The sequence below is a fragment of the Nicotiana tomentosiformis genome, chromosome 1 (assembly GCF_000390325.3).
Source record: "Nicotiana tomentosiformis chromosome 1, ASM39032v3, whole genome shotgun sequence".
Taxonomy (NCBI): Eukaryota; Viridiplantae; Streptophyta; class Magnoliopsida; order Solanales; family Solanaceae; genus Nicotiana; species Nicotiana tomentosiformis.
Genome location: NC_090812.1, coordinates 46,694,689 through 46,722,176, shown reverse-complemented (window position 1 = coordinate 46,722,176; position 27,488 = coordinate 46,694,689). Strand labels below are relative to the sequence as shown.

Below are 27,488 nucleotides of genomic sequence, written 5' to 3'. Positions count from 1 at the left end.
CGAATATATATAGTATATAAGATGTATATATAGTATATAAGATGTATATATAGTATATCGATATAAGATGTGTATATATATATATATATAAGTTATATTCGATAAGCTATATATACATCTTATATACTATATATAAGATGTATATATAGTAATACTATATCTATTAAATGTATATATAGTATAGTATATATATTAAATGTATATATAGTATATATATATATAAGCTATATTCGATAAGCTATATATACATCTTATATATTATATATAAGATGTATATATAGTAATACTATATCTATTAAATGTATATATAGTATAGTATATATATTAAATGTATATATAGTATATATATATATATATATAAGCTATATTCGATAAGCTATATATACATCTTATATACTATATATAAGATGTATATATAGTATAGTATATATATTAAATGTATATATAGTATATATGTATAAGCTATATTCGATAAGCTATATATACATCTTATATACTATATATAAGATGTATATATAGTATAGTATATATATTAAATGTATATATAGTATATATATATATAAGCTATATTCGATAAGCTATATATACATCTTATATACTATATATATATATATATATATATATTATATAGTATAGGGTATTTATAGTTGAAAATAGGAAAAAAGTGTAATTATAAAAAGTTTGGGATTAAAACAAAGTTGGGGAGGGGGAGGGTTAAATGGCTATTTTATAAATAGCCAACGGCTATATTTTATTTTTTTAAAAAAAATTGGGACCGTTTGGCCCGCTAAGGGATCCCGGGCCCTTGCGGGCTAAACGATCACGGGCCTGACGGGCCCAAATCACAAGACCGGCTCAGGCCCGCTAAAACCGAGCCACACAGTCCTGGCCCGTTAGCCCGTTTGGCCCGTTTGGCCCGCGGTCTCGGGCCGGTCCCGGGCCTCGACCTGCGCACTTGCGACCCTTACTCCATACTATATACATCATAACCAATTCTTTAAAATTTGCGTCACATCAAACAACACATCAATAAATGGCATATTTATTGAAGAGACTAATATTATACCATTAGCAGATGATGCTAGTGAGTACCCTTCTTACCTAAACTATTCAAACTTTACCCAAAGAAAAACAGAATAGTTGAGAACTGACAAAGATTTGGCCGCATGGAGACCAGGATTAACAAAAAGCAATCAGCGATGAGCTTTCTTTCCCTCGCTATAATAGCAAGGCATTCAAATTATTCATTATACTATTCTTAATAATTTGCTTATTGGCAACATCAAATAAGCAACAAGCAGATACCTAAGGGAATTATCAACACAACTAGATCCTAAATTTTCCGTCACAAGCTAGAACAGAGGCATTAATGCTCTGTGTAGATGGTGTAACCCGCCACATTATTAATCACTCTATCTATCCTTGCCTACAAAATTATCATATGCAGGGAATAACATTGGAGCTTGTCTTCATCAGTCAGATATCCTGATTTCAACTCCCAATAGTTCCTTCACTTGCTCATATGTCACAAAAGCAATAGCTATTGAAGGAACAACCTAAACAAATAATGAACAGTTAGGAATGATCCCGAAATATATTAGAAAAGGGAATTATCATAGTAAGATAAAACTATTATTAGTCTAAAAAGATTCATCACTTCTAGGTATAAAGAAGATAGTTTCATCCTTTACAAGAAACACAGTAATACTGCCAACAAGTAGTCTAGAAAGTATTAAAGCTTGTGATATGTACTTTTAACTATGCACAGACCAACTATTTCACAACTCAAATGGAGGTTTTGACACTGCAGAGATCTCCTCCAGGAATACCTTTAAATCTTACATTGGCTGGTCCAATTAGTCCCAAGTAGAAACACAGCTTAATTTAAGCATGATTATGGGAGAAAAAAAGAAGCTGAAATTTGACTACTGCCTATGAGAGTGTCAGATATTGGAGACCAACAACTAACTTTTATTCAATTAAGGATATGTAATTTAGAGGTTTTGAAAAGTAAAAGTTGGCGTCATCTATTTGTAGAGCATAGTAATGAAAAATTAATGTCTCGTCAAGAGCAAAAGCTTCCTATATAAGCAAAGCTGCCACAAAAAGGAAGCCAATTCTATGTGCCTAAAGAAGAGAAACTAATAAAATTCAACCAAGTCTCAATTGAAAAAAACAAAAGTTACAAGGTATGGAAACAACACTAACCTTCACTGAATTGGGCACCAAACCCTTATACAAGGCCCTGAAGCCCTCATACTTAACAGTTTTCCTGAAAGTATCAATCATGCCAGAATATTCAAGGGGAGCCTTGCTCCTCCCATCACCGGTAAGGATGGATGAAGCATCTTTCCAACCCACCATTTGCATCCTTCTGCGTACAACGTCAAGAGGGTAAGCAACAGTTTGCCCCACAGTCCCTGCCACAGCCCCACATGCCAGCCTTGTAACAACACCAAGCTCAGTAGAATCATCAACGAGACCAAGTGGTTTTGTTGTGACCAACCAGTCTTTTAGAGATTCATAGACTGCAAAGTTAAGTCCCACATATGGAATCTGCAAACACCAATTAAATTATGAACTTTCACAAGAATCAGAAGAACACTCTATTTGTGTTGCATGTTCTTTCCTCTTCCTTTTTTGTCACACTATTCAGGGAGAAGGCATTTTTAAATTTCTGCCGGGAGTATTTTGGATTACAGTACTGTTTTGGCTAATTAACTGGTGGATAAGATTCTTAACACCTCTAAAAGACAACAACACTTCATTTTCTTCTTCTCAACAAGCTTTGAAGCATCATTTTTTTGGATTGAAACTGTGCAACTAAATATATAAATAACATTAGAGTATGCTTATTTTATTATTGCAAGTATTTTCAACCTCATAAACAACTTTACATTTGGAGAGCCTCTTGCAGAAATACAGGGTAAGGCTGCGTACGATAGACCCTTGTGGTCCAGCCCTGCCCGGACCCCGCGCATAGCGGGAGCTTAGTGCACCAGGCTGCCCTTTTATTCTATGAAGATGGTTTGAGCATGGTTAACAATTTAGTAGGGAACTTGCAATCACTTATAAATTCAGGAAAGCAAGACTTACAACTCCTATCACAGAAGGAAGCCATCCTTTATACAAAGCACGTGGACCTTCCTCACGAAGTATGGTGGATAGGGCATGAACCATACCTCTGTACTGATAAGGAGACTTCTCTGTCTGCAGAGCAGGAAAGAGGATTTTCAAGAAAGGCGTATCAGCAGAGTGCTACATAGTGATAGCACGGTATGCAGAACATCAGAACATGCAATATTTCTTCCCAAAAACTCATAAATTACCTGCACAGTGATTCTGCCCCGCACCATGTCCATTGGGTAAGTTGCAGACATGGCAATTATGCCAGCACAAGCTCCAGCTCCAAGACGTAGTATGGGAGTGAGCTGAGCGTTCTCTGTGGAAAAAGGAAGATGTCAGTCCAATTGATGCAAAATTCTTGGGATAGCTTCCTGTTCCTTTTTCATTTATTCTAGATATTAGCACAGTATGACTTCTTATGTGCACAAAAGACCTAGCAAAACCATCAGACAATCTTCATTTACTTACATATTAGGAAGAACTTTATCAGATGATCTTTTGCCTACCAAGTCAAAGGAGCATTGTAGGTGCAGAATAGTCTAGCAAGTAAATGCTCACAATATGGGGCTTGAAAATGTGTTTTGAGCTTTGGCAATCAGTCAGGCCGCTTGCGTAGTAGGACTTACACTGCACGGCTACTAGAAAATCCAGTAGTGAACACAGGCAGCACATGGAGGCAAAACTGAATTGCATTGAAGGAGAAAAGCTCTAATCTTTAAAACCTTATTTTGGCAACTGAAGTTATGGATAGATCAGGATGAGGATGCATATACTCTAAACCTAAATCCAGATTTGCCTTGAAATATAAATTTTGTCAGGTTTATTTTTTGCCGACTCAGCTGATGTTTTGACTTGATTTAACGTCGTCTTGAACCATATGTATTGTGGGGTAAAATTGCTTACTCTGAATTAAAATGGTCGAACGAGATATTAATATAAGGCCTGTTGCAAAGGTAAACTATATTGGTAAGCTGAAGCACTAGAAAATAGTAGGATCCTGGAAAAGAAATAAGCTCACGTAAATAAATTGGAGAGCAAGCATTTATGATCGGACATAACCAATATTTACTTCCTCTTTTCTTATCTTAATAATTCTATCTTCTTTTAAATGGATGATTCTTGACAAGCATAACTGAAAGACAAACTGAAAGAAAAGTTTCTTCCAAAAGGGTCATCCACTATAAGGAAAAGAAAATATTGGCGAGTATATGGCCATTACCCAGCTTTGGTCCCTCAATCCAGATTGCTGGAAGGGTTGAACTAGGTGCAGACCCAACCTCCAGCTCATTTTGCACGAAGTGGCTGCTCGCAACTAGAACCCAAATTTGCGCACTAGAACAGATTGAGCTTTTATCTCCCACCAGGCCATGGCCCTTTTTAGACAAAATAATAAGCAGACATAGCGACAAGGAGAAGGAGAGTACAGAACTACAGATATATCACATTGCTAAATAAAACATAGCATCTGTAACGACCAACGTATAAGAGTACTTTTCATGACTAACAACCAAACATACATTAGCAGGAAATGAACTTGGACTAGAAGTAGCGTGAAAGGAGAAAAACAGAACTTAACAAAAACGTGTATGAGCCCAAACTTAAGTAACGTTTCGTCCAGTAGGAAAAAACTGCTTAAAGTTCTATAGAGATAGTAGGAAAAGAACTGTGTTTAAAGTTTTCTACATATCCGAAGAAGACTGATTAAAGTTTTACGCAGGTAGTAGGAAAAGAACGATGCTAAAAGTTTTATAGATATCTGTTTTCTTTCTACGGTTGGGTACATATACGAAATCTCATAGCTCATCTACAAGGAAATCATTGGAGGATGCCCCAGTGGTAAAACCAAAAAAAATACACATGAGAACTAAACAACCCAAAAGAAAGATAGGCATACCGTTGCCAGTTTGTTGCTGGTAAAGATATAGTATACCCCTGTTACAATATCAATGAAAAAGTCAATAGAGGGAATAGATACCAGATATTTGATTTTAAGGGTATCATGAGAAACAAGTCTGAGTTACAAAAATTGCATAGTGATCGGATATGACTATACTTGGAGGCTTGCTCATAGCTGAAGAACTTGACTGCTGAGTTTGGGACGATACGTGCACAATTGGTGCCATTGCCCTTGAACAGTCCTTTGAACCCCTCAGTTCTCCAGATATATTTTAAGCCCGAAATGGTCCCATTGTATTTAATGCTATGTGGATTTTGAACCTGCACTTCAGAAAGCATCCTTAAAATTAGGAGACCAGATGAAAAAAACCCTTAAATGCAATGATAAATGTATCTGGGATACCAAAGATTAGACTCTTTCAAAGAAAACGCATGTTCGGAAAAAAGGTTTTAACTATCCTAACCTTCAAAAGGAACAGAATTTGATCCACTAATTACAAATTAAAGTATGGTCACAGTGCTCCATCATTCAATAAAGTATGAAATGTTCAAAGTTAGTTTATATTTTTCCTCTTTCAGCAAAACCATTGAATAGAGCAGAAACTGAAAGCATGAAACTACACTTCACCTGGAGCAATATCTTTAGCCGTTCCAGTGGGGCAACAGCAGTTCGGGACCTGCAGGATAAGGAGAGTACTAGTAAGTGAAGAATCAAGTCAAAGTTCAGGGAAAATGAAATTTGTTCAAGCACTCATATATCACATGGATGATGGAACTCAATGTAGCAATATCCAGCACAAATAAGATTTTGCTAGATACTATGCGCCGGACAACCTAGTCAAGATCTCTCAAACTTTGAGATTATGCTTCCGGTGAAGGAGTCAGCCTTTTATAAAGAGGCTCGGATTCACAAGTTTTGAAAGATTATGCATGTTGAAGGCAAATTAATACAGAAGTATAAGTAAAATGGACCTTTGTTCCATCTTTGTTCGTCTCGAAAATTTTGACTTATTTTCTTCAATGCAAAACTTCCTTCATGCAATTCAAACTAGCAGAAGTTATTACTACCTCTGCGCCAATTTATACAGAAAACTTACTTTGGCCATCCCAAAATATTTCGCCTTACAAAAATAATACTCTCTTATACAACTTTCATGTTCATAAAATTCAAGCACATTTAGCAAAACCAATTAACACTTTGAAGTAATGTTTCATCCATCAAACTAAAATAAATCAAATGGATGGAGGGGATATTACTTTATAAGTATCATATAAACTTGATGTGATGCCTTTAAACTAACTACTCCCCGCTTTTAAATTTCAAATTATTATCTTAATACTTCTCTCTCAAACTCAAGACAATAATCTACCCAGAAATTCGCTCGTACTCTCCATACAGGTCAATGAGATCCATAATTTTATTCGTTAAAGAGTTGACAGTCTCCACTGAGACGCGGATTTTAGGATTTAAACTCTATGGATTCAACCTTTAAATTTTTTAGCATTGAACTTATTATATTTCTAAGTTATGGGTTCATATCTACTATTTGTTGCAAGTTAATAAATTTTTACACATAAATTATGCTCCATGATGAAAATACTGTTCAAATGAACCCGGTACCATAAGGCATAGGCCCCTGTTACCACTCCCAGGAAGTAGAAACCACACAGTTCAGTCATCCGAGTTAAGAAGCATATACACAATACAATCTCATCAAAGTCTCTGTTTGAGATTGTTTACCCGAAAAAATCGGATAACGTTAAATTTAGATATGGTTCTAAGGGTATGCGAATTCCTTTGATACAAAATGACTATACAGGTATTTTTGCTATAAAATGGGAATGATGGACGGGAAGACTGAAAATGAGTTGGAAAAACAAGCACAATGAAATCTTTAATGTATCTTGGAGGACTTGCCTTTATTGCAGTCTATCCCCCTTTTTATAGTAGAGGATCACTGCTTTATCTATAACAACATAACAAAATAATACATATAGTGGAGGACCCATGATGGTTTGTCTCTTCCTTGATTCTCGCCAAGATTCTCTCCCTCGGTGCAGTTGTAACGGCTCTTGTCTGCGAGCTTGGCACTCGCTCGAGCTCGGTGTTAGATCGAACCCCCAGTCTTGGTTCGAGCTCGGTTCTGCCTTGGGGCATCGATATTCGGGGCCTGTATCGATCGGTGTTGCCCCGTAGTTCGATTCGGACACGGGCTCGATAATGATATCGAGTTTTGCCGTTGATTGGTCTTATAGCTCGAAGCTCGACGTCCCTACTTCGGAATTCGTCCGAGCTTGTCACGTGGATACCCTTCGTTTGAAACGTCATTGTCTCGACCGGTCTTTATGACTGAGAATCGGTTTTCACCGTACACAGTTATAAAAAAATCTGCAACTTATAAATTCGAACTTGAAGTAATGTAAGTAGCCCATAGGCTTAATATTCGAGTGATTATTTCGAACTCTGAATGAAAGTAGCCCGTAGGCTTAATGGTCGAGTGAGTGCTTGCTCGAACTCGGAATAACAGTAGCCCGTAGGCTTAATAGTCGAGTGAATGTTTCGAACTCGGAATGTCGTAGCTCGTAGGCTTAATGGTCGAGTGAGTGCTTGCTCGAACTCGGAATAACAGTAGCCGGTAGGCTTAATAGTCGAGTGAATGTTTCGAACTCGGAATGTCGTAGCCCGTAGGCTTAATGGTCGAGTGAGTGCTTGCTCGAACTCGGAATAACAGTAGCCCGTAGGCTTAATAGTCGAGTGAATGTTTCGAATTCGAAATGTCGTAGCCCGTAGGCTTAATGATCGAGTGAATGCTTGCTCGAACTCGAAATAACAATAGCCCGTAGGCTTAATAGTCGAGTGAATGTTTCGAACTCGGAATGTTGTAGCCCGTAGGTGTAATGGTCGAGTGAATGTTTCGAACTCGAGATAATGTGGCCCGTAGGCGCAATGGTCGGGTGAGTGTTTGCTCGAACTCGAAATAAAGGTAGCCCGTAGGCTTAGTCGAGTGAATGATTCGAACTCGAAGTAATGTAAGTAGCCCGTAGGCTTAATATTCGAGTGATTATTTCGAACTCGGAATGAAAGTAGCCCGTAGGCTTAATTCTGGTTGCACAATAAATCTCAAGTCATTACACATGTGTTTATGTTTGGGCCAATCTATATGAGCATGGTTCATTTTGACCATTTGGCTCTTACAATTTTTCCTGTTGAAACCCTATTGTTGTGAGATGACTTTCTTGCATCTGAACTCGATGTATTTGAGGGCCCTGATGCCCCCGGTATTCGAGGTCGGTTGGAAAGAGGCCTCGGATATTGTTAAAAGTGCAGCACGATCGATGGTTGCCTCATTAAAAACCTTGCCGAAAAACCCATTTGGAAGAAAACCGGTCTAAGGGAAAAAGAGTGCAACGCGTGCTTTTAAGCGAAAGATCTTCAGCTCTTGTTCGGACTTCTGCATGGGTCAGTTAGATGAATATGGAAAGGTCGTACCTTAGCAGTAGTACCGTTTTAGATGTGATACATTCCAACTGCTTGATAGCTGTTTGCCGTTTATGATGCCGAGCCTGTATGATCCTTTTCCAACGTTCTCGAGCACCTGGTATGGTCCTTCCCAATTTGGTCCTAATTTTCCTTCGTTTGGATTCCGAGTATTGATGGTGACTTTTCTTAACACTAAGTCCCCGGGCTTGAAATGACGAAGTTTAGTTCTTCGATTATAATACCTTTCGATTCGTTGCTTTTGGGCGGCCAATCGGATGAGGGCAGCTTCTCGTCCTTCGTCCGATAATTCAAGGCTGGTGTTCATAGCCTCGTTATTTGATTCTTCCGTCATGAATCGAAATCTGGGACTAGGTTCACCGACTTCGACTGGTATTAATGCTTCGGAACCATATACTAAGGAGAATGGGGTCGCCCCCGTACTGGATTTTGACGTTGTTCGGTATGCCCAAAGGACTTCGGGCAGGATTTCTCTCCATTTTCCCTTCGCGTCGTTCAATCTCTTCTTCAGGTTTTGATGAATAGTCTTGTTCGTTGATTCGACCTGACTGTTCCCACTGGGGTGGTATGGTGTTGATAATATCCTCCTTATTTTGTGATCTTCGAAGAATTTTGTGATTTTGCTGCCAACGAATTGCTTCCCATTGTCGCACACTATTTCGGCGGGTATCCCGAATCGGCATATGATATGATCCCAAATAAAGTCTATAACTTCTTTCTCTCTTATTTTCTCGAACACCTGCGCTTCAACCCATTTAGAAAAATAGTCAGTCATAAATAAAATAAATTTGGCTTTACCTGGGGTCGATGGCAGAGGGCCGACGATGTCCATTCCCCATTTCATGAATGGCCATGGGGATAAGACCGAGTGAAGTTGCTCTCCGGGTTGATGGATCATTGGCGCAAACCTTTGACATTTGTCACATTTACGAACAAATTCTTTCGCATCCTTGCCCATATCGATCCCAATAATACCCCGCTCTGATCACTTTTCGAACTAATGTGTCGGCACCGGAGTGATTGCCACAAGTGCCCTCGTGTACTTCCCGGAGGATGTAATTGGTATCTCCCGGACCCACGCATACCGCCATCAGTCCATCGAATGTTCTTCGATATAGTGTTCCGTCCGCAACCAATGTGAATCGAGCAGCTTTAGTCCGTAGGGCCCTAGAATCTTTAGGGTCTGAAGGGAGCTTTCCGTTTCTTAAGTATTCAATATACTTGTTTCTCGAATCCTAGGTTAAGCTAGTAGAATTTATTTCGGCGTGCCCATCTTCGATTACCAATCTTGAAAGTTGAACGACAGTCCTCGAGCTCAAATCATCTACCTCGACCGACGATCCCAAATTTGCAAGAGCATCGGCCTCATTATTCCGTTCTCGTGGAACATGCCGTAGGGTCCATTGTTTGAAATGGTGTAAAGTGATAAGCAGTTTGTCCAAATACCTTTGCATCCTACCTTCTCGGACTTCGAAGGTTTTGTTTACTTGACTCACCGCTAACAAAGAGTCACAATGCGCCTCAATGACTTCTGCTCCCAAGTTTCTAGCTAGTTCGAGACCTGCAATCATGGCTTCACACTCGGCCTCGTTGTTAGTTAATCTGATAGTTTTAATAGCTTGCCTAATAATGTTACCCGTGGGGGGTTTCAAAACTATGCCTAACCCGAACCCCTTTATATTCGAAGCACCGTCCGTAAAAAGGATCCATACCCCGGACGATATACCTGATTTCAAAAGGAGTTCCTTTTCGACTTCAGGTATGAGGGTTGGCGTGAAGTCGGCCACGAAGTCTACCAAAATTTGAGACTTGCCCGAACCGACCCCGAAAGCACATTTTTCAGGGTTGAGCTTCATGTTGTATTTCCTCAGAATCTCGAACGTTTCCTGCAAATGGGCCAAATGGTCCTCTGCGCGCAGGGACTTAACTAGCATGTCATCAATATAGACTTCCATTGTTTTACCTATTTGTTCTTCGAACATTCTGTTTACTAGGCGTTGATAAGTAGCTCTTGCATTTTTTAGCCCGAAGGGCATTACGTTATAACAATATGTTCCATGTCGGGTTATAAATGAAGTCTTTTCCCGGTCGTCCGGGTTCATCTGAATTTGCTTATACCCGGAATAGGCGTCGAGAAAGGTGAGGATCTCGTGGCCGGCTGTGGCATCGATCATGCGATCGATGTTGGGCAGTGGAAAGGAATCTTTGGGGCATGCTTTGTTCAAATCCTTATAGTCCACACACATTCTAAGTTTGTTTCCTTTTTTAGGTACTACAACCACATTGGCTAACCATTCGGGGTATTTTACCTCCCGAATGGACCCTATCTTGAGAAGTTTGGTTACCTCGTCCTTTATGAATGCGTGCTTTTCCTCGGACTGGGGCCTTCTTTTTTGCTTCACCGGTCTGAACCTAGGGTTCAAGCTTAGCTGGTGCGCCGTTATGTCCGGCGGGATCCCTGTTATATCTAAATGGGACCAGGCAAAACAGTCGATGTTATTGATAAGAAATTGAATGAGTTTCTTCCTGAGTTCGGGGCTCAAACTCGTTCCCAGGTATACCTTTCGTTCGGGCCAGTGTTCGATCAGTACGATTTGTTCCAGTTCCTCAATTGTTGATTTGGTGGCATCGAAATCATCGGGGGTTACGAAGGATCGAGGGATCCATCGGTCATCATCATCTTCTTCAATGTTCTGCTTACCTGGCTGGGTCGAAGCCGATGTCTGTGATTGCTATTTGACGCTCTGCTCTCCGATTGTGTTTCCTTCTGAACCTGATCCTTTTATCGGCGAAGACGAGGATATTGATTTTGCTTCTTCGACAGAGAACATTTCCTTTGCGGCCTGTTGTTCTCCGTACACCATTTTGACACCTCCCGATGTTAGGAATTTGAGGACCTGGTGTAGGGTCGAGGGTACGGCTCCCATGCTGTGGATCCACGGCCTTCCGAAAAGGGCGTTATATCTCATATCACCTTCGATCACGTGAAACTTTGTTTCCTGGATGGTTCCGGACACGTTTATCGGCAGGGTAATCTCGCCTTTGGTGGTTTCACATGCCATATTGAATCCGTTTAGAACCAGAGTTGCGGGTACGACCTGATCTTGCAGGCCGAGCTGTTCTACGACCCTCGATCTGATGATATTGGCCGAGCTACCTGGATCAATTAACACACGCTTAATCTTAGTTTTATTCATGAGTACGGATATTACCAGTGCATCGTTATGGGGTTGGATGATTCCCTCTGTATCTTCATCACTGAAGGACAAAGTCCTTATGGGTGTATAACCTTGAGTTCGAGATCGTTTTTTCCTCACAATCGATGTTTTAGTGCGTTTAAGCATCGGTCCCTGAGGGGCATCGACGCCGCCGATGATCATGTGAATGACGTGTTACGGTTCTTCTAGCTCGTTTTGCTTGCCGAATTCCTTGTTCCTAAAATGGTTCTTCGCCCTATCACTCAGAAATTCCCGAAGGTGTCCTTTGTTAAATAAGCGTGCCACTTCCTCTCTTAGTTGCCTGCAATCTCCCGTTCTGTGGCCATGGGTGCCATGATATTCGCACATTTGATTAGGATTCCTTTGGGCAGGATCGGTCTGCATGAGTCGAGGCCATCTGGTGTCTTTGATGCGTCCGATGGCCGATACGATGGCGGATGTACCAATGTTGAAGTTATACTCCGATAATCGAGGGACTTCTATAGGATCGGCATATTTATCAAAGCCGCTCTTGCTCATAAGTCAACGAAAATTTTGTCCCCGATCAGTCCTTCGGTTGTTCCGAACCGCATCACGTGCTGAACCGTTGTTCATCCGATCTGTGTCGTACGGTTGGTATCGGTCTCTGTTCGACCTTTGTTCTCTGTTGATTTCCCTCTGATTTTTAGTGGTTGTGTGGTTCTGACGTACGGGCCCATACGGAGCTCCCAATTGATCATCTTCAACCCTGATTTTTGATTGGTACCGGTTGTGTACATCTGCCCAAGTTATTGCTGGGTACTCGATCAAATTTTGTTTCAGCCAACGTGATGTTGTCGAACTTAGCCCGTTCAGTCCTTGGGTGAAAGCTTGTACGGCCCAATCGTCTGTGACCGGTAGCAAGTCCATACGTTCCATTTGAAATCAGGATACGAATTCCATCAGCATTTCGTTACCCCTTTGTTTTACTTTGAAGAGATCTGATTTCCTTGTTGCAACCTTTATGGTACCAGCATGTGCTTTTACGAACGAATCTGCTAACATGGCAAAAGAATCAATGGAATTTGGTGGTAAGTTGTGATACCAGATCATTGCTCCCTTTGCGAGGGTCTCTCCGAATTTTTTCCACAACACGGATTCGATCTCATCATCCTCCAAATCGTTGCCTTTGATGGCACATGTGTAGGAGGTGACGTGTTCGTTAGGATCGGTCGTACCATTATATTTGGGAATTTCGGGCATACGGAATTTTTTGGGGATTGGTTTTGGGGCCGCGCTCGAGGGAAAAGGCTTTTGTATGAATTTTTTCGAATCGAGCCCTTTTATCATTGGCTGAGCCCCCGGGATTTGATCGACCCTAGCGTTATACGTTTCCACTTTTTTGTCGTTGGATTCGACTCGTTTTGTGAGTTCCTCAAGCAATTTAGCAATTTCAGGAGCGGTCCCCGATTCCTACTCGTTTGATTTCACTACGGCGGGCTCCGTTCTGGGGGTGACTTCTCGAAGAAGCGGATTGGAGTTCGGCCCGCTTTGCATATGAGTTCGTCTCTGCAACTGAGCTATCGTTATTTGTTGGGCTTGTAACATTTCGAAAATCATACGCAAGCTGACCCCAATTTCCCCCGTGCTGTAGGTATCTCGGGTTATGGGTCGAGCACCGCCCTGAACGCTTCTTTCCGGTTCAGAACGCTGATTCGCTTCTAGAGCTATTTGTGAATTGATATCCAATGGTACTTCGGCTTGAATTTCGGGTCCTTCGATTCGAGCCTCGTTGTCGTCGTCAGGTAGCCTTCCGGCCCCGAGCGGCAAGTTGTTGGTTTCATCTTGAAGGCCGGCTTCGAGGTCGATAGGTAGAGCCATTTTAAAGTTGTAAGCTGGAGTGTACTGTAGATTTATATCAAACAATCACTGTTACCCTTAGCCCCACTGTGGGTGCCAAACTGTTTACCCGAAAAAATCGGATAACGTTAAATTTAGATATGGTTCTAAGGGTATGTGAATTCCTTTGATACAAAATGACAATACATGTATTTTTGCTATGAAATGGGAATGATGGACGGGAAGACTGAAAATGAGTTGGAAAAACAAGCACAATGAAATCTTTAATGTATCTTGGAGGACTTGCCTCTATTGCAGTCTATCCCCCTTTTTATAGTAGAGGATCACTGCTTTATCTATAACAACATAATAAAATAATACATATAGTGGAGGACCCATGATGATTTGTCTGTTCCTTGATTCTCGCCAAGATTCTCTCCCTCGGTGCGGTTGTAACGGCTCTTGTCTGCGAGCTTGGCACTGGCTCGAGCTCGGTGTTAGATCGAACCCCCAGTCTTGGTTCGAGCTCGGTTCTGCCTTGGGGCATCGATATTCGGGGCCTGTATCGATCGGTGTTGCCCCGTAGTCCGATTCGGACACGGGCTCGATAATAATATCGAGTTCTGCCGTTGATTGGTCTTATAGCTCGAAACTCGACGTCCCTACTTCGGAATTCGTCCGAACTTGTCATGTGGATACCCTTCGATTGAAACGTCATTGTCTCAACCGGTCTTTATGACTGAGAATCGGTTTGGGCCGTACACAAAGATAAATGTGTCCAAACCTCAATGACATGCTGGAACACTCAAGACTCTTTCACACGTCCGTCAAAAAAATAAAACAAAATTTTCAGTACCACACTCGTCAAATCATGTGATCAAGTGGCGAATGACAGTCATGAATATATACTGATGGAACACTGATTAGATTAGTAAATCTTAAACCAAATTATAATTATAAATACGGATAAAAGCATAAACTTCGATCAAGTGCGAGCTTGAAATTGAGTCCATCTAAGTTTCTAAATAACTTTATTTATGACGTGAACTAATTTTAAAATTACATTCCATAATTCACAATAAAGAAATTACTTCAAATTTAAGACAAGATGCTTAGGAAGTTTCTAGAGTATGTTCAATATTGAGTGATGTATGAACTTACAGGCCACCGGCGACACCTCCGGCGACGAGTGATTTGCAGATACTGATAACGGCATGGCTTGTAGGCCTAATCTCTTGTCTCGCTAGCTTCGCCTCTTCAGCGAGATTCACAATTTTCTCCACCGCTGATTCGCTCGCCTTCACATCCTCAGAAGCCATATAAGATCGAGATCTGCCTAGTTTTTAGCTTTCAACCTTAACCTGAATCAATGATATACTCAAAATTCAAAGTTATTGAAAACCGCAAATTTAATGGTGACAGTGTACTGAGTCGAGGTTCTTTTTGGCGGCGGCTACGGCAATAAAGAGAGATCGATGGAAATGAGGCACGAAAAGTGAACGTGCAAAATCTGACTTTTATTCGACTGCTTTAATTAGTTAATTAGTTAATGTAATTCGTTCATTTCTTTGTTTTTTTTTTCTCAAATAATTTTTTAAATAAAGAATGCACTTCCTTATGCCTCCTCCATAATTTTATTCCAACTTCGTGAACTGCTAGAGCACATATTTATATGAAAAGTTTAGAAAGGTTCAACAGGACAACGGTAGGCATGAGACAATGATACAATTAGAATAGACACTCGTAGATTGCAATTTAAAGTTGGGTAATAATATCTTAATACAATAACATTATTATAATTCCATATCGTGCAACATAATCTAAAATAGGTAAATTAGAGAAAATAAATTAGATCAATGAAATTCCAATTCGTGCAATGCAAGCTCAAAGTTAAATATGAATATAGAGTATGAAATCACTAGGATCATTAATAGTAGAGTAATTTGGATTGCGGTCTCATAATACTGCTACGTTTCTAAGATTAAGCAATTAATTAACGTCTAATGGGAGAATTAGAAGGTTTAGTAGGTGTATTAGGTAGAGGGGCTTTTGCCGTATGTTGTTGAACACCTGTTGGAGCTAGAGCCAAATTTGCGGTTGGAACTCATGAATGGGTGGGTAGTTGGTCTTTTTCCAATGGGCTTAACCCCTGAAAGTCCTAAAGGGACAATCCTTACATACCACAAATTGACAAAATTGTGTATAATATAGTAGTGGTTAGGAAAGAAGGAAAAAGAGTGGCAATTCATGCCTTTGAAGGTTTTTGTTCGGTTTTTTTTCATTGCCTTTTGAAGTTGTAAATGAATACCTTAACAAATAATATGAGATGGAAGTAATGGCCCAATAATATAAGAAGTGAAAGGTCATTGGTGAGATTTAGACGCTATAGCATAAGATTGTAACGAGGATGTTATTCTTCCACAAAGACCAAAAAGAATGAATTACATTGTATCTTGAAGCACGTAATAGTGGTGTCATTACCATTTTCCTTAGGAAAAAAAAGTGGAGTAGATCAAACATGTATTGACTTGATTATTATTTTTCATATTTAAAAAAACTAGTATTTCTATTGTATTCCATGAATGTTTTTGCACTAGTTGAGTCAAAACTTGAGGGAGTAGGTACAGAACTATGGTAACGAAGAAATGCTAACTATACAATATTAAGAGAAATGTATATTTTTAGTCGTTCATAAAATAATAGTCGATAAAATATATATTTTATGTATAGATGTGTATTATATACATAAAAAATATATATATTATACATTTTTTTCTAGTCAATGCAATTAGTTTCGGCCGTCCGATATATGGATCCCAAACTTCCGTTTTTGCATGTCAACCATATAATCTTGGATGTGGAATGGCCCAAAGAAAAATATTAATGATGAAGGCACTAGCTTTTGTTCTTCTTAAACCATGTTTTTGTAGTTAAAGATATTAGCTAATACTATTAGTTAGTAATAAAGTTGCAAAATGCAAGAGGATCAAGCTATGGATTACAGGAGTAAATTTTATGGGTGATCATTCAACTTTGTGTTCATTACCTAAAAGTCACTTTTCTTTCTTTTGTTACGTAAAAGTCATTCAATTGTGTTCATTACTCAAAAGTCACTTTTCTTTCTTTTGTTACACAAAAATCATTTTACTATGCTCCAGTTATCACAATAATTACTTTAACCAGATTTTACAAATATTTTACCTGAAAAGTCTATTATGCCCTTAATATTATAAATCCTTCCATTTATGTAATACCTTCTATAATATACTTTTATCCAGATATTTTACTTATAATTAAAATATCTGGATAAAAGTCTATTATGCCCTTAATATTATAAATCCTTCCATTTATGTAATACCTTCTATAATATACTTTTATCCAGATATTTTACTTATAATTAAAATAACTTAATATTGTTTTATTTATTATTTTTTATAATATATTCGTACATTTAATTTTTTTCTTAATATTAATTTTCAAGATATATAAGTAGCATTATTAAATTTGTCAGTAACATTACCGTGATCAAATCTCAAGTCCATGTTCTTAATCATGTTTGATAAAAATTAAAAAAATAAAGCTCATTGATTTATCGGCCAAGCCATGCCTATTAATTTAATAAATAAAATACCCACATTTAGCAAAATGACACATTAAACTTTCAAATAAATAATATTAACAGATAAAGCTTTAAAGAACTTAATATTAAACACAAATATCTTTGAAACTTCTTTTAAAAGTTTTATTGACTATAAAAAAAACTATCATTTGTTGAACAAATATGTTTTTACTATTTTAAATAAATATTAAAAAATAAATAGCTTTTTATTATTTTTATATTTAAAACATGTTCATGTTTGAATATGATTAAACAAATTGAGTACCATGAAAAAATTAAATGTATGGATATATTATAAAAATAATAAATAAAATAATTTAAAATTATTTTAATTATAAGTAAGATACCTAGGTAAAAATACATTATATAGTATATAATATAAAAGGTATTATACATAAATGAGAGAATTTATAATGTCAAGGACATAATAGACTTTTCAAGTAAAAGTATTATAAAATATGGCCAATGTGACTTTTGCGATAAATAGAGCAAGGTAAAATAATTTGTGTAACAAAAGAAAAAAAAGTGACTTTTGGGTAATGAACACAAAATTAAATATTTTTTACGTAACAAAAAAAAAAAAAAAAAAACTTTTGCGTAATGAATACAAAGTTGAATAAGTTTTGGGCCTTCATAATTCAATGGGAACCCAGCTGCCGAAGTCCAAATAAATGATGTGTCAAAAAGGCAAAAGAAGAAATTAAACTGTAAACATAAGAAGTGAGAATTCAAGCAAATTTGTTTGACATCCAAGTAAAGGTAACATAGCACAAACTTATATAAGTAAAACTACTTTCATTTTCCCTTGTGGTATTTTTAGCATCCAAACGATAAGAGCCATTCATTTTAGGCAAAATACATAAGTTATCCCTTAAACTATGGACCAAATTTATATTACATATTTTTTTACGGACGAAAATCATCTTACACACTCAATCTTTTCAAAATGTGCCTAAGACACATCACTTTTATGTTTGACCACTTTTTCTCTAAGATTGCATCACACGCCCTAATTAAATCGTGACACGTGTCATAACTCAAGAAAAAAAAAAGAAAATACATAATTTGCATCCCAATCGGAAAAAAAATCAGAAAATAAATCATCCCCCTCCCCACCCGTCTCATATCTTTCCCACGCCCCCACCGTCCTCTCCCCATGTCCACCACTTTCCTCTTCGATTAACCGGAAAATTTTCTCATAAAACACCTTGCTTAAACATTCTTTAAGAAAAACCAAGAATTTCTTTCATTTTATTTTGATTGATATCTAAAATGGATTATTGATTTTGCACCAATTAAGTTATAGTAGAAATGTGCAATGATCATTCCACTAAAATCTAGCAGCCATGGCAGATAGAACCCACAAGAAAAAAATTCATTAACTCTCTTCTTGTGTCACTGCCATATTCATATAAATGAAGCACCCAACTGTATTAATTTTTTTTTTCAACTTGAAGTAGAATTTAAACTATTTCACCGGCCAAAGTTTCAAGCAAAACTCCATTTCCGACTAACAAAAGACGAAAAAAATGAGGGTTTCACTGATAGCTCCATGTCTTTGGAGAAAAATACGGGTAGAGATATTAAATCTAAAGATTGTTTCTTTTTTATTCCTACTTGGATCTACTGGAGCTAGGGGTGTTCATGGTTCGGTTTGGATCGGTTTTTATCTAAAAAGAAACCAAACCAAGTAAGTCGGTTTTTTAAATATTTGAACCAAACCAAACCAATTAAGTCGGTTTTTTATCGATTCGATTTTTGTCGGTTTTTCGGTTTTTCGGTTATTTATCATTTTTTTTCTTAAATATGAGGCATACACTACCAAACGCATATTCCGGCGACTACATTTCAACGTAACACTATCAAACCAATTGCTCTTTGAGAAATCTATCATTTACCAAGATATATTGGTTATAATTGAATCAAATAGTGATGAATAATTTAAGCACTCAATTAAAAATCGATTATTTTTAACATGAAATAAATTTTTGTATTTAACAAATGAAAACTATCAATCAAACTAGAATGTAAAGGCAAAAAATTAGATTATTATAATAGCAAAGAACTAGACTAAAAATACAAACGACTAATATGTGCCATAAAATTTTAGAAACTTTATATAAAAATATACATATATATAGGTGTAATAATATATTTAAATAGCTACTTTTATAGTCGGTTTGGTTCGGTTTTTTCCGTTATTTTTTTTATTAAAACCAAAACCAAATCAAATTTGATCGATTTTTAAAATTCAAAACCAAAACCAAACCAAACCTAAAAAATATCGGTTTTTTTGGTCGATTTGGTTCGGTTTTCGGTTTGGTTCGATTTTTTGGGTTTTTATAAACACCCCTGACTGGAGCGCTTGGATGAGGTTTATCGTGGGAACAAGACCAATGAGCAAGGAAGGCTGGGGACGAAGGTTTTAGCATCCTGCATTAGCGAGTTTTTCTTTTCTTTTTGTATTCTGTGTGTAATGATAAAAGAAAAAAGGATAAAAAGAAAAATAAATATTTAGACCTTTGGATCAATTTGCTCAAATCTACACCGTTCATATAAAATTTCAGATGCTCATTTTTCACCTCTTCACGCACTCCTTTGGAGTGTAATTTACCTGGTCAATAGTGGTGTGTCTTAGGCACACTCTGAAAAGGTTAGATGTGTAAGGTAATTTTCGTCCTCAAAAAATATGTAATAGGAATTTGGTTCATAGTGTAGGGAGTAACTTATGTATTTTGTCTTCATTTTACCTTTCTCTTTCCGTTGTTGCCTTTCTTTTTTTTGGGGTCCACAAATGGACTAATTGGTCTTAGGTACAATGTTTGAACCCTCGTACGAAGTAAAGATAAAAGAATATAGAAAGCCTTATATTGTTATCCAATAATTTTTGGGCTCCATTAGGCTTTTTTCGAGGAAAAAGACTTAAATGTTTTAGCTACCGTCAGACCTTCTATAACATCATTCTTATATAACAATATTTTACTATAAAAGTCAAGCTTTTACGAAATTAATTTTTATGTTATGTTATAATATATGTTCTCTATAACAATACTTCGCTATAACATTCAAAAATATTCGAAACAAACGAGGTTATTATAGAGAGATTTGACTGTATACATATACTCTTTCCGTTTCAATTTATGTGATGATATTTTCTTTTTAGTCCGTGCCAAAACAAGGATTGATTGGGTTTGAGAGATTTTGGGTTGCCATGAAATATATGGATTCTATATACTCTAGTCGCCGTGATAGCAATATGCAATATACATGCAGTAATAAATGGGGATCTTTATCCAGTTAGTCCGTCGGAGTCACGATTTATTTTAATCGTCATATATAAATTATATATTAAAATTACATGATTGTTTACCCGAAAAATTGGATAGAGTTAAATTTGTGTATGGTTCTAAGGATATGTGATATAATTTGATACAAATCGTATAGAGAAATAGAAATACGTATATTCTTGACTATGAGAATGAGAATAGTGAGCAAGAAGAACGAATAAGATAAAGTGAAACAAACATAAGGGGATATTTTTCAATATGAGAAAAAATCTTTTGTTACAATGTGTGAGCCCCCTCTGTGCTTACAAGGATCCCCCCTTTATAGTAGAGAGATCTTACTTTATTTATAATAAAAAATATGTAGTGGAGAACCCATGATGAATCGTCTCTTCCTCGATTCCTGTCAAGATTCTCTCTCCTAGTGCGATCGCAACGGCTCCTGTCTGCGAACTCGATACTGGCTCGAGCTCGGTATTGGGCCGAGCCCTCGGCCTTGGTTCGAGTTCGACATTCGGGGTGAGTGTCAATCGGTCTGTGAATCTCCGACAACCTTCACGTTGCCTTACGGTTTGATTCGGTTATCGACTCGATAATGATACCGAGCTGATTCCTCGATCGGTCTTGGAGCTCGAGGCTTGTTTGTACTATCCTCAGAACTCGTCTCGAGCTCTTACTTCGATCGCTTACCATTCAAACTCGATCAAATGTACGGAGGCCAAAATCTATTTCGACCGTATACAGATAGTCCCCTCATTTCTCAGGAAGAATGTGGTGAGAAGCGATATGATTTTTGACGGCTCGGTCGGATTATAAGCTGACGTTTTCACTGGGCTCGATCATGACGTACGTGATAGTTGTCCCATCGATTTAGTCTTTCAAGGTATTTAATGCACGTCAGACGGTGGTCGGCCACTGCTGATACTGAACCGCCACGGTATAAACCTATAAATAACCCTTCCATTTATCATTTACCACTTTTACATCTTCAATCTCCCAAATTTTATTACTCTTTCTGCCTTTATTTCGCCGCTTGTAGAGCCACCTTCATCAGCGTTTGGCACCATCAACCTTTCATCTTCCTTTGCTTTTCTTTCTATTATATCAATGGCAAAAAATTCAAAAACCGTACCTTAGAAGGAGAAAGCTTCCTCTTCACGGCCGTCCAGCGACAAGGCCCCGATGGAGCCGCCTCCCCACGGGTATGTTCCTGGCCCGTGTACTTTGAAGATTGATTTTAAGGTTGAAAATCCTTCGTCGGTTCCGGGTCGATATGAGCATGTGTCGATGTACATGTGCTCGATAACAGAGGGCCATCTCGAGACTGTGAGGAAAGACTGCAACTGGGGTCTCGAGGTTGTGTTGCAAATTCCCTCTCTTGAAGAGAGCGTCATCACTCATGTGGAGGGTTTTTTAAGTGTTTATACTTACCCCTTCACGTTGGGTCCCGTCGACCAGTGATAATTGATTTTTGCAAAAGATATCAGGTCACCCTCGGTCAAATTCATCCTTCTCTATGGTGCATAGTAACCTTACTTCGCTTCTTCTCCAAAAAGACCGGGGGGCTGGATTTCACCCTAAATCACCTCATACGATTGTATCGGCCTCAAATCTTTCGAGGACTAATCAAGCTTCATCGTTGGGCATCGAAATCTTTAATGTCGAGCATCGACGAAGACAAGGATCAAGGTTGGATAGGTCGTTATATTCGGGTGAGGACCCGTGACCTCATCCCGGAAGAGAAGATGTCGTTCCACGAGGAATGAAATTTCTACCGTAAGTGGTTTTTATAAGGCGTTGCTTTTCGTATCTTTCTCTGATTCTATCTGATATCTTTCTCTGATATATAGCTGCCCCTTGGATGCCACAAGTGGTACCCGACCTCAAGGATTGGATTCGAAAGTTAGCCTCGACTTCCTCTTATGCCAAACGCGCTTTGCGTGATTTGGTAAAAGGTAGATGGGAGGCCAAGAATCACGGTAAGGGCCACTTCTCATGTTTTTCGAAATGTATTTTATGCTCCATTGGTTACCGACTTCCTTTCATGCAGGTGTAACCAAGGATGCCGTTTTTAGGCCTTCGAGTGGTGAGGAAGGAACCAAGTCCCCGGTCCCGAAACCGGTAAAAGATAAAAAGCGAAAAGTTGTCTCTCAGTCAGAGGACCCCAAGCCCAAAACTCGAAGGGTGAGGAGGAAGGCAATCGCTCTTTCGACGGACTCGGTCCAACGACTGAGAGAAAAAGAAGAAGAAGAAGAAGATGATGATGCTTCGGCTTTGGTGATCCGATCTGCGAAAGCTATCGAGGTCACCAGACCTTCTGAGCCGATGACGGCTATACCGGTCGGGGTCGGTTTCGATACCCCGAGTCTCGATTAGAGCGTCCCGAGCGATTCGCTCGGGACTATGATAGTAGGTCATTTGCCTTATCTTCCGACCTTTTCTGAGGAGGCGTTAAAGGAAGCTCGAGAATTGAAGACCCCCGATATGGGTGGAGGCTCTAGTGTAGGGGACCCTTTTCAGGATTGCTTTACTGGAGTCGATGATGCCTCCGATATTAGTGACGCTTCTCTTCTCTTAGAAGAGGCCCAATGTTTCATTTCTCGGATAATGATTTTACTGTGCTTGGTTTCTTCGTTCTTTTCTAAACTTGACTTGTGTTTTTTCCTTACTGTGCAGGCCATTAGCAAGTTTTAAGTCAACCTCAGCCAGTGTGAGGTCAAGCTTCAGAAGGTCTCGGGGGAGAGAGATGCTCTGCAGCTTCTTTGCAGCCAAAAGGACGAGGTTATAAAGGACATCCAAGTAGATTTGGCTAAGGCTCGTGAAGAAGAGGCCGAACTAGATAAATAGGTGAGCCTCGTTCTGTTAGAGTATGGGTTTGAACCAATTGTGGAAGCTAACCCTTCGTTATCTCAGCTGCAGCAAAAGGTTGAAAAGATCGGGTTGCTTCGGGAAGAAGTCGATCAAATCAAGGCCGAATATGGAAGGAGACTATCGACCGCCTGACTGCAGAAAAAGAAACCATCTTGGCCAAATTATTATCGGCCGATGTTCAGCTTCGAAGCGTCAAGCAAAAAGGTTCGGCTCAGGCCAAGAGGATCGAGGAGCTTGAAACAAGGCTTGCTGAGGCCAAGGTGGAGATTGAGTCGTCAAAAGTCATGGCGGACAAGTCCATTGCCATGTATCGGGCCGATGCCAAGGCTACTCAAATGAAGGAAAGAGAGGCAGCGGATACTGCCGACACTCGAGAGCATTGGGTTGCCGAACTTGCTAAGTGTCGGTCTCGGAAGGAGACCCTTGAGGAGATACACGGTCGAGGTTTCGACATTGCTGAAGAGATAAAAAGGGCTAAAGAACTCGAAGCTGATGTTGAAGCCTTAGCTTCTGATGGCGATGATGATGATAATGATGACGGTAGCAAGAGCGAGTCCAAAAATGGGGGGAGCCCGGTGGAGAAGAGACCGCTCTTGATGATAACCCAGAAGCTTAGCCCTTAGCTTCTTGTATGTTGCATTTATTTATGTAAACCATCTTTGTATATCTATACAAATATCTTTTTCTTTTACTGACTTGCTTCGTGAAGATTTCATTCATGCCTTGCGGATGTTTTCATGAGGATTTAGGTGATTTCATCGAATTCGGCCTTCATAGCCTTTATGGCCGAGTGAATATTTACTCGAGCTCGAAATAAAAGTATCCCACAGGCTTAGTGGTCGAGTGGGTGCTTGCCCGAACTCGAAAAATAAAAGTAGCCCACAAGCTTAGTAGTCGAGTGAACATTTCGAACTCGAAGTAAGATAGCCCTTAGGATTTGATAATTGAGTGAGTGATTGTTTCGAACGCGAAATCAAAGTATATTAGCCCGTAGACTTTTATGATCGAGTGAGTGATTGCTCGAACTCGAAGAAAGATAGCCCTTAGGCTTTAATAATTAAGTGAGTGATTGTTTTCGAACTCGAACTCAAAGTATCTTAGCCCGTAGGCTTTTTATGATCGAGTGAGTGATTGCTCGAACTCGAAGTAATATAACCCTTAGGCTTTAATAATTGAGTGAGTGATTGTTTTCAAACTCGAACTCAAAGTATCTTAGCCCGTAGGCTTTTATGATCGAGTGAGTGATTGCTCGAACTCGAAGTAAGATAGCCCTTAGGCTTTAATAATTGAGTGAGTGATTGTTTTCGAACTCGAACTCAAAGTATCTTAGCCCGTAGGCTTTTATGATCGAGTGAGTGATTGCTCGAACTCAAAGTAAGATAGCCCTTAGGCTTTAATAATTGAGTGAGTGATTATTTTTGAACTCGAACTCAAAGTATCTTAGCCCGTAGGCTTTTATGATCGAGTGAGTAATTGCTCGAACTCGAAATAAGATAGCCCTTAGGTTTTAATAATTGAGTGAGTGATTGTTTTCGAACTCGAACTCAAAGTATCTTAGCCCGTAGGATTTTTATGATCGAGTGGGTGATTGCTCGAAAAAGTAGCCTGTAGGCTTAGTAGTCGAGTGAATGATTCGAACTCCAAGTAATGTAGCCCGTAGGCGTAATGGCCGAGTGAGTGCTTGCTCGAACTCGAAATAAAAGTAGCCCGTAGGTTTAGTAGTCGAGTGAATGATTTGAACTCGAAGTAATGTAGCCTGTAGGCGTAATGGTCGAGTAAGTGCTTGCTCGAACTCGAAATAAAAGTAGCCCATAGGCGTAATGGTCGAGTGAGTGCTTGCTCGAACTCGAAATAAAAGTAGCCCGTAGGCTTAGTGATCGAGTGAGTGCTTGCTCGAACTTGAAATAAAAGTAGCCCATAGGCTTAGTAGTCGAGTGAATGATTCGAATTCAAAGTAATGTAGCCCGTAGGCATAATGGTTGAGTGAGTGCTCTCTCGAACTCGAAATAAAAGTAGCCCATAGGCGTAATGGTCGAGTGAGTGCTTGCTCAAACTTGAAATAAAAGTAGCCCGTAGGCTTAGTAATCGAGTGAGTGCTTGCTCGAACTTGATCCTGTTTGCATAATGAATTTTGGATATAAGATATCGGTAAAAAAGAGAGCTTTCTTTGCAAGTCATTATACATGCGTTCATGTTTTGCGTCAGGGCTCGGGCCAACTACATGAGCATGGTTCGTTTTGACCATTTGGCTCTTATAACGTTTCCTGTCGAGACACTATTTGTCATGAAATAACGAAGTAACTTCCTTTGCACCGAACTTGATAATCGTCACAAATACATTCCATGATAGAGCCCCCGAGTATTCAAGGTTGATTGTAAAGAGGCCTCAGATACTCAGCAGTAGTATCGTTTTAGGCATTACACGTTCCAATTGCTTGGTAGTTGATTGCCATTTTATCAGACCAGGCTTGGGGGATTTTCGCTATATGGCCGGTATCGATCTCTAGTCGACTTTTGCTTGGTAGTTCTTTTAGACCTAGAAATCAACTGGTCATCTTCGACTCTTATTTTGGATTGATATCGATTGTGCACATCGGTCCAAGTAATAGCTGGGTACTCGATCTGATTATGCTTCAGTCACCGTGAAGACATCGATCTTCGCTCGTTCAGACCTTGAGTGAAAGCTTAAACAACCCAATCATTTGTGACTGGTGGTAGATCCATTCATTCTATTTGAAAACGAGATACGAACTCCCTTAGCATCTCGTTATCCTTTTGTATTACCTTGAACAAGTCTGACTTTCTGGTCTCGACCTTTATGGCTCCGGCATATGCTTTTACGAAGCAATCTGCAAGCATAGAAAAAGAATCCATAGAGTTAGATGGTAATTTATGATACCATACCATTGCTCCCTTTGACAGGGTTTCGCCGAATATTTTTAATAATACGGATTCGATCTAATCATCTTCCAAATCATTGCCCTTGATGGCACACATGTAAGAAGTGATATGCTCGTTGGGGTCGGTCGTTCCATTTTATTTGGGAATTTCGGGCATACGAAATTTCTTGGGGATTGATTTTGGGGCCGTGCTCGAGGGAAAAGGTTTTTGCACGAATTTTTTGGAATCCAACCCTTTTATCATTAGTGGAGCTCCCGGGATCTCATCGACCCTAGAGTTATATGTTTTTACTTTTTTATCGTTGGCTTCGACTCGCTTTGTGAGTTTCTCGAGCAATTTAGCAATTTCGGGAGTAGTCCCCGATTCTTGCTCATTTGGCTTTACTATGGCTGGCTCCGTTCTGTGGGTGATTTCTCGAAGCGGATTGGGCTTCGGCCTGCTTTGTACCTGAGTTTGGCTCTGCAACTGAGCTGTCGCTATTTGCTGGGCTTGTAACATCTCAAAGATTATCCGTAACCTCACTCTGATCTCCTCCACGTTATGGGTGTCTCGAGCTACGGATCGAGTTCCGCCCTGAATGCTTTTTTCCGGTTTGGAACGTTGGTTCGCCTCAAAAGCCACTTGTGAATTGACATCCAGCGGTACTTCGACTCGGATTTCAAGTGCTTCGACTCGAGCTTCAGTGACATCGTTAAATGGCCTTCCGGCCCTGGGTATCAAGTTGTTGGTTTCGTCTTGAAGGCCGGCTTCATGGTCGATAGGTAAAGCCATCAATTGAGGGTTTGCCATTGCTGATTTGAAGTTGTAAACTGGTGTGTATTACAGATTTGTATCAAACAACCACCGTTACTCTTAGCCCCACGGTAGGTGCCAAACTGTTTACCCGAAAAATTGGATAGAGTTAAATTTGTGTATGGTTCTAATGATATGTGATATAATTTGATACAAATAGTATAGAGAAATAGAAATATGTGTATTCTTGACTATGAGAATGAGAATAGTGAGCAAGAAGAAAGAATAAGATAAAGTGAAATAGACATAAGGGGATATCTTTCAATATGAGAAGAAATCTTTTGTTACAATGTGTGAACCCTGCCTGTGCTTACGAGGATTTCCCTCTTTATAGTAGAGGGATATTACTTTTATAATAAAAAAATATATAGTGGAGAACCCATGATTAATTGTCTCTTCCTCGATTCCTGCCAAGATTCTCTCCCCTAGTGCGGTCGCAACGGCTCCTGTCTGCAAGCTTGGTATTGGGTCGAGCCCTCAGCCTT

General features: G+C 39.2%; 1 protein-coding gene across 2 annotated transcripts; it reads right to left on the bottom strand.

The window, feature by feature from the left end:
• Nucleotides 1-1,179: 1,179 nt before the first annotated feature.
• Nucleotides 1,180-15,041, bottom strand: LOC104103787 (mitochondrial adenine nucleotide transporter ADNT1-like). Of its 2 annotated transcripts, XM_070181967.1 has the most exons (9): nucleotides 14,698-15,026; nucleotides 5,651-5,699; nucleotides 5,180-5,343; nucleotides 5,021-5,058; nucleotides 4,346-4,499; nucleotides 3,330-3,442; nucleotides 3,097-3,210; nucleotides 2,209-2,556; nucleotides 1,180-1,556 (listed from the first exon to the last, which is right to left on the bottom strand). In XM_070181967.1, the coding sequence occupies exons 3-9, from the start codon at nucleotides 5,247-5,249 to the stop codon at nucleotides 1,473-1,475; spliced, it is 921 nt and encodes a 306-aa protein (XP_070038068.1). In that variant the 5' UTR covers nucleotides 5,250-5,343; nucleotides 5,651-5,699; nucleotides 14,698-15,026; the 3' UTR covers nucleotides 1,180-1,472. The 2 variants fall into 2 exon arrangements, with proteins under 2 accessions (XP_070038068.1, XP_070038066.1); XM_070181965.1 differs by lacking the exon at nucleotides 4,346-4,499 and having other exon boundaries at nucleotides 14,698-15,041.
• Between the last annotated feature and the right edge of the window lie 12,447 nt (nucleotides 15,042-27,488).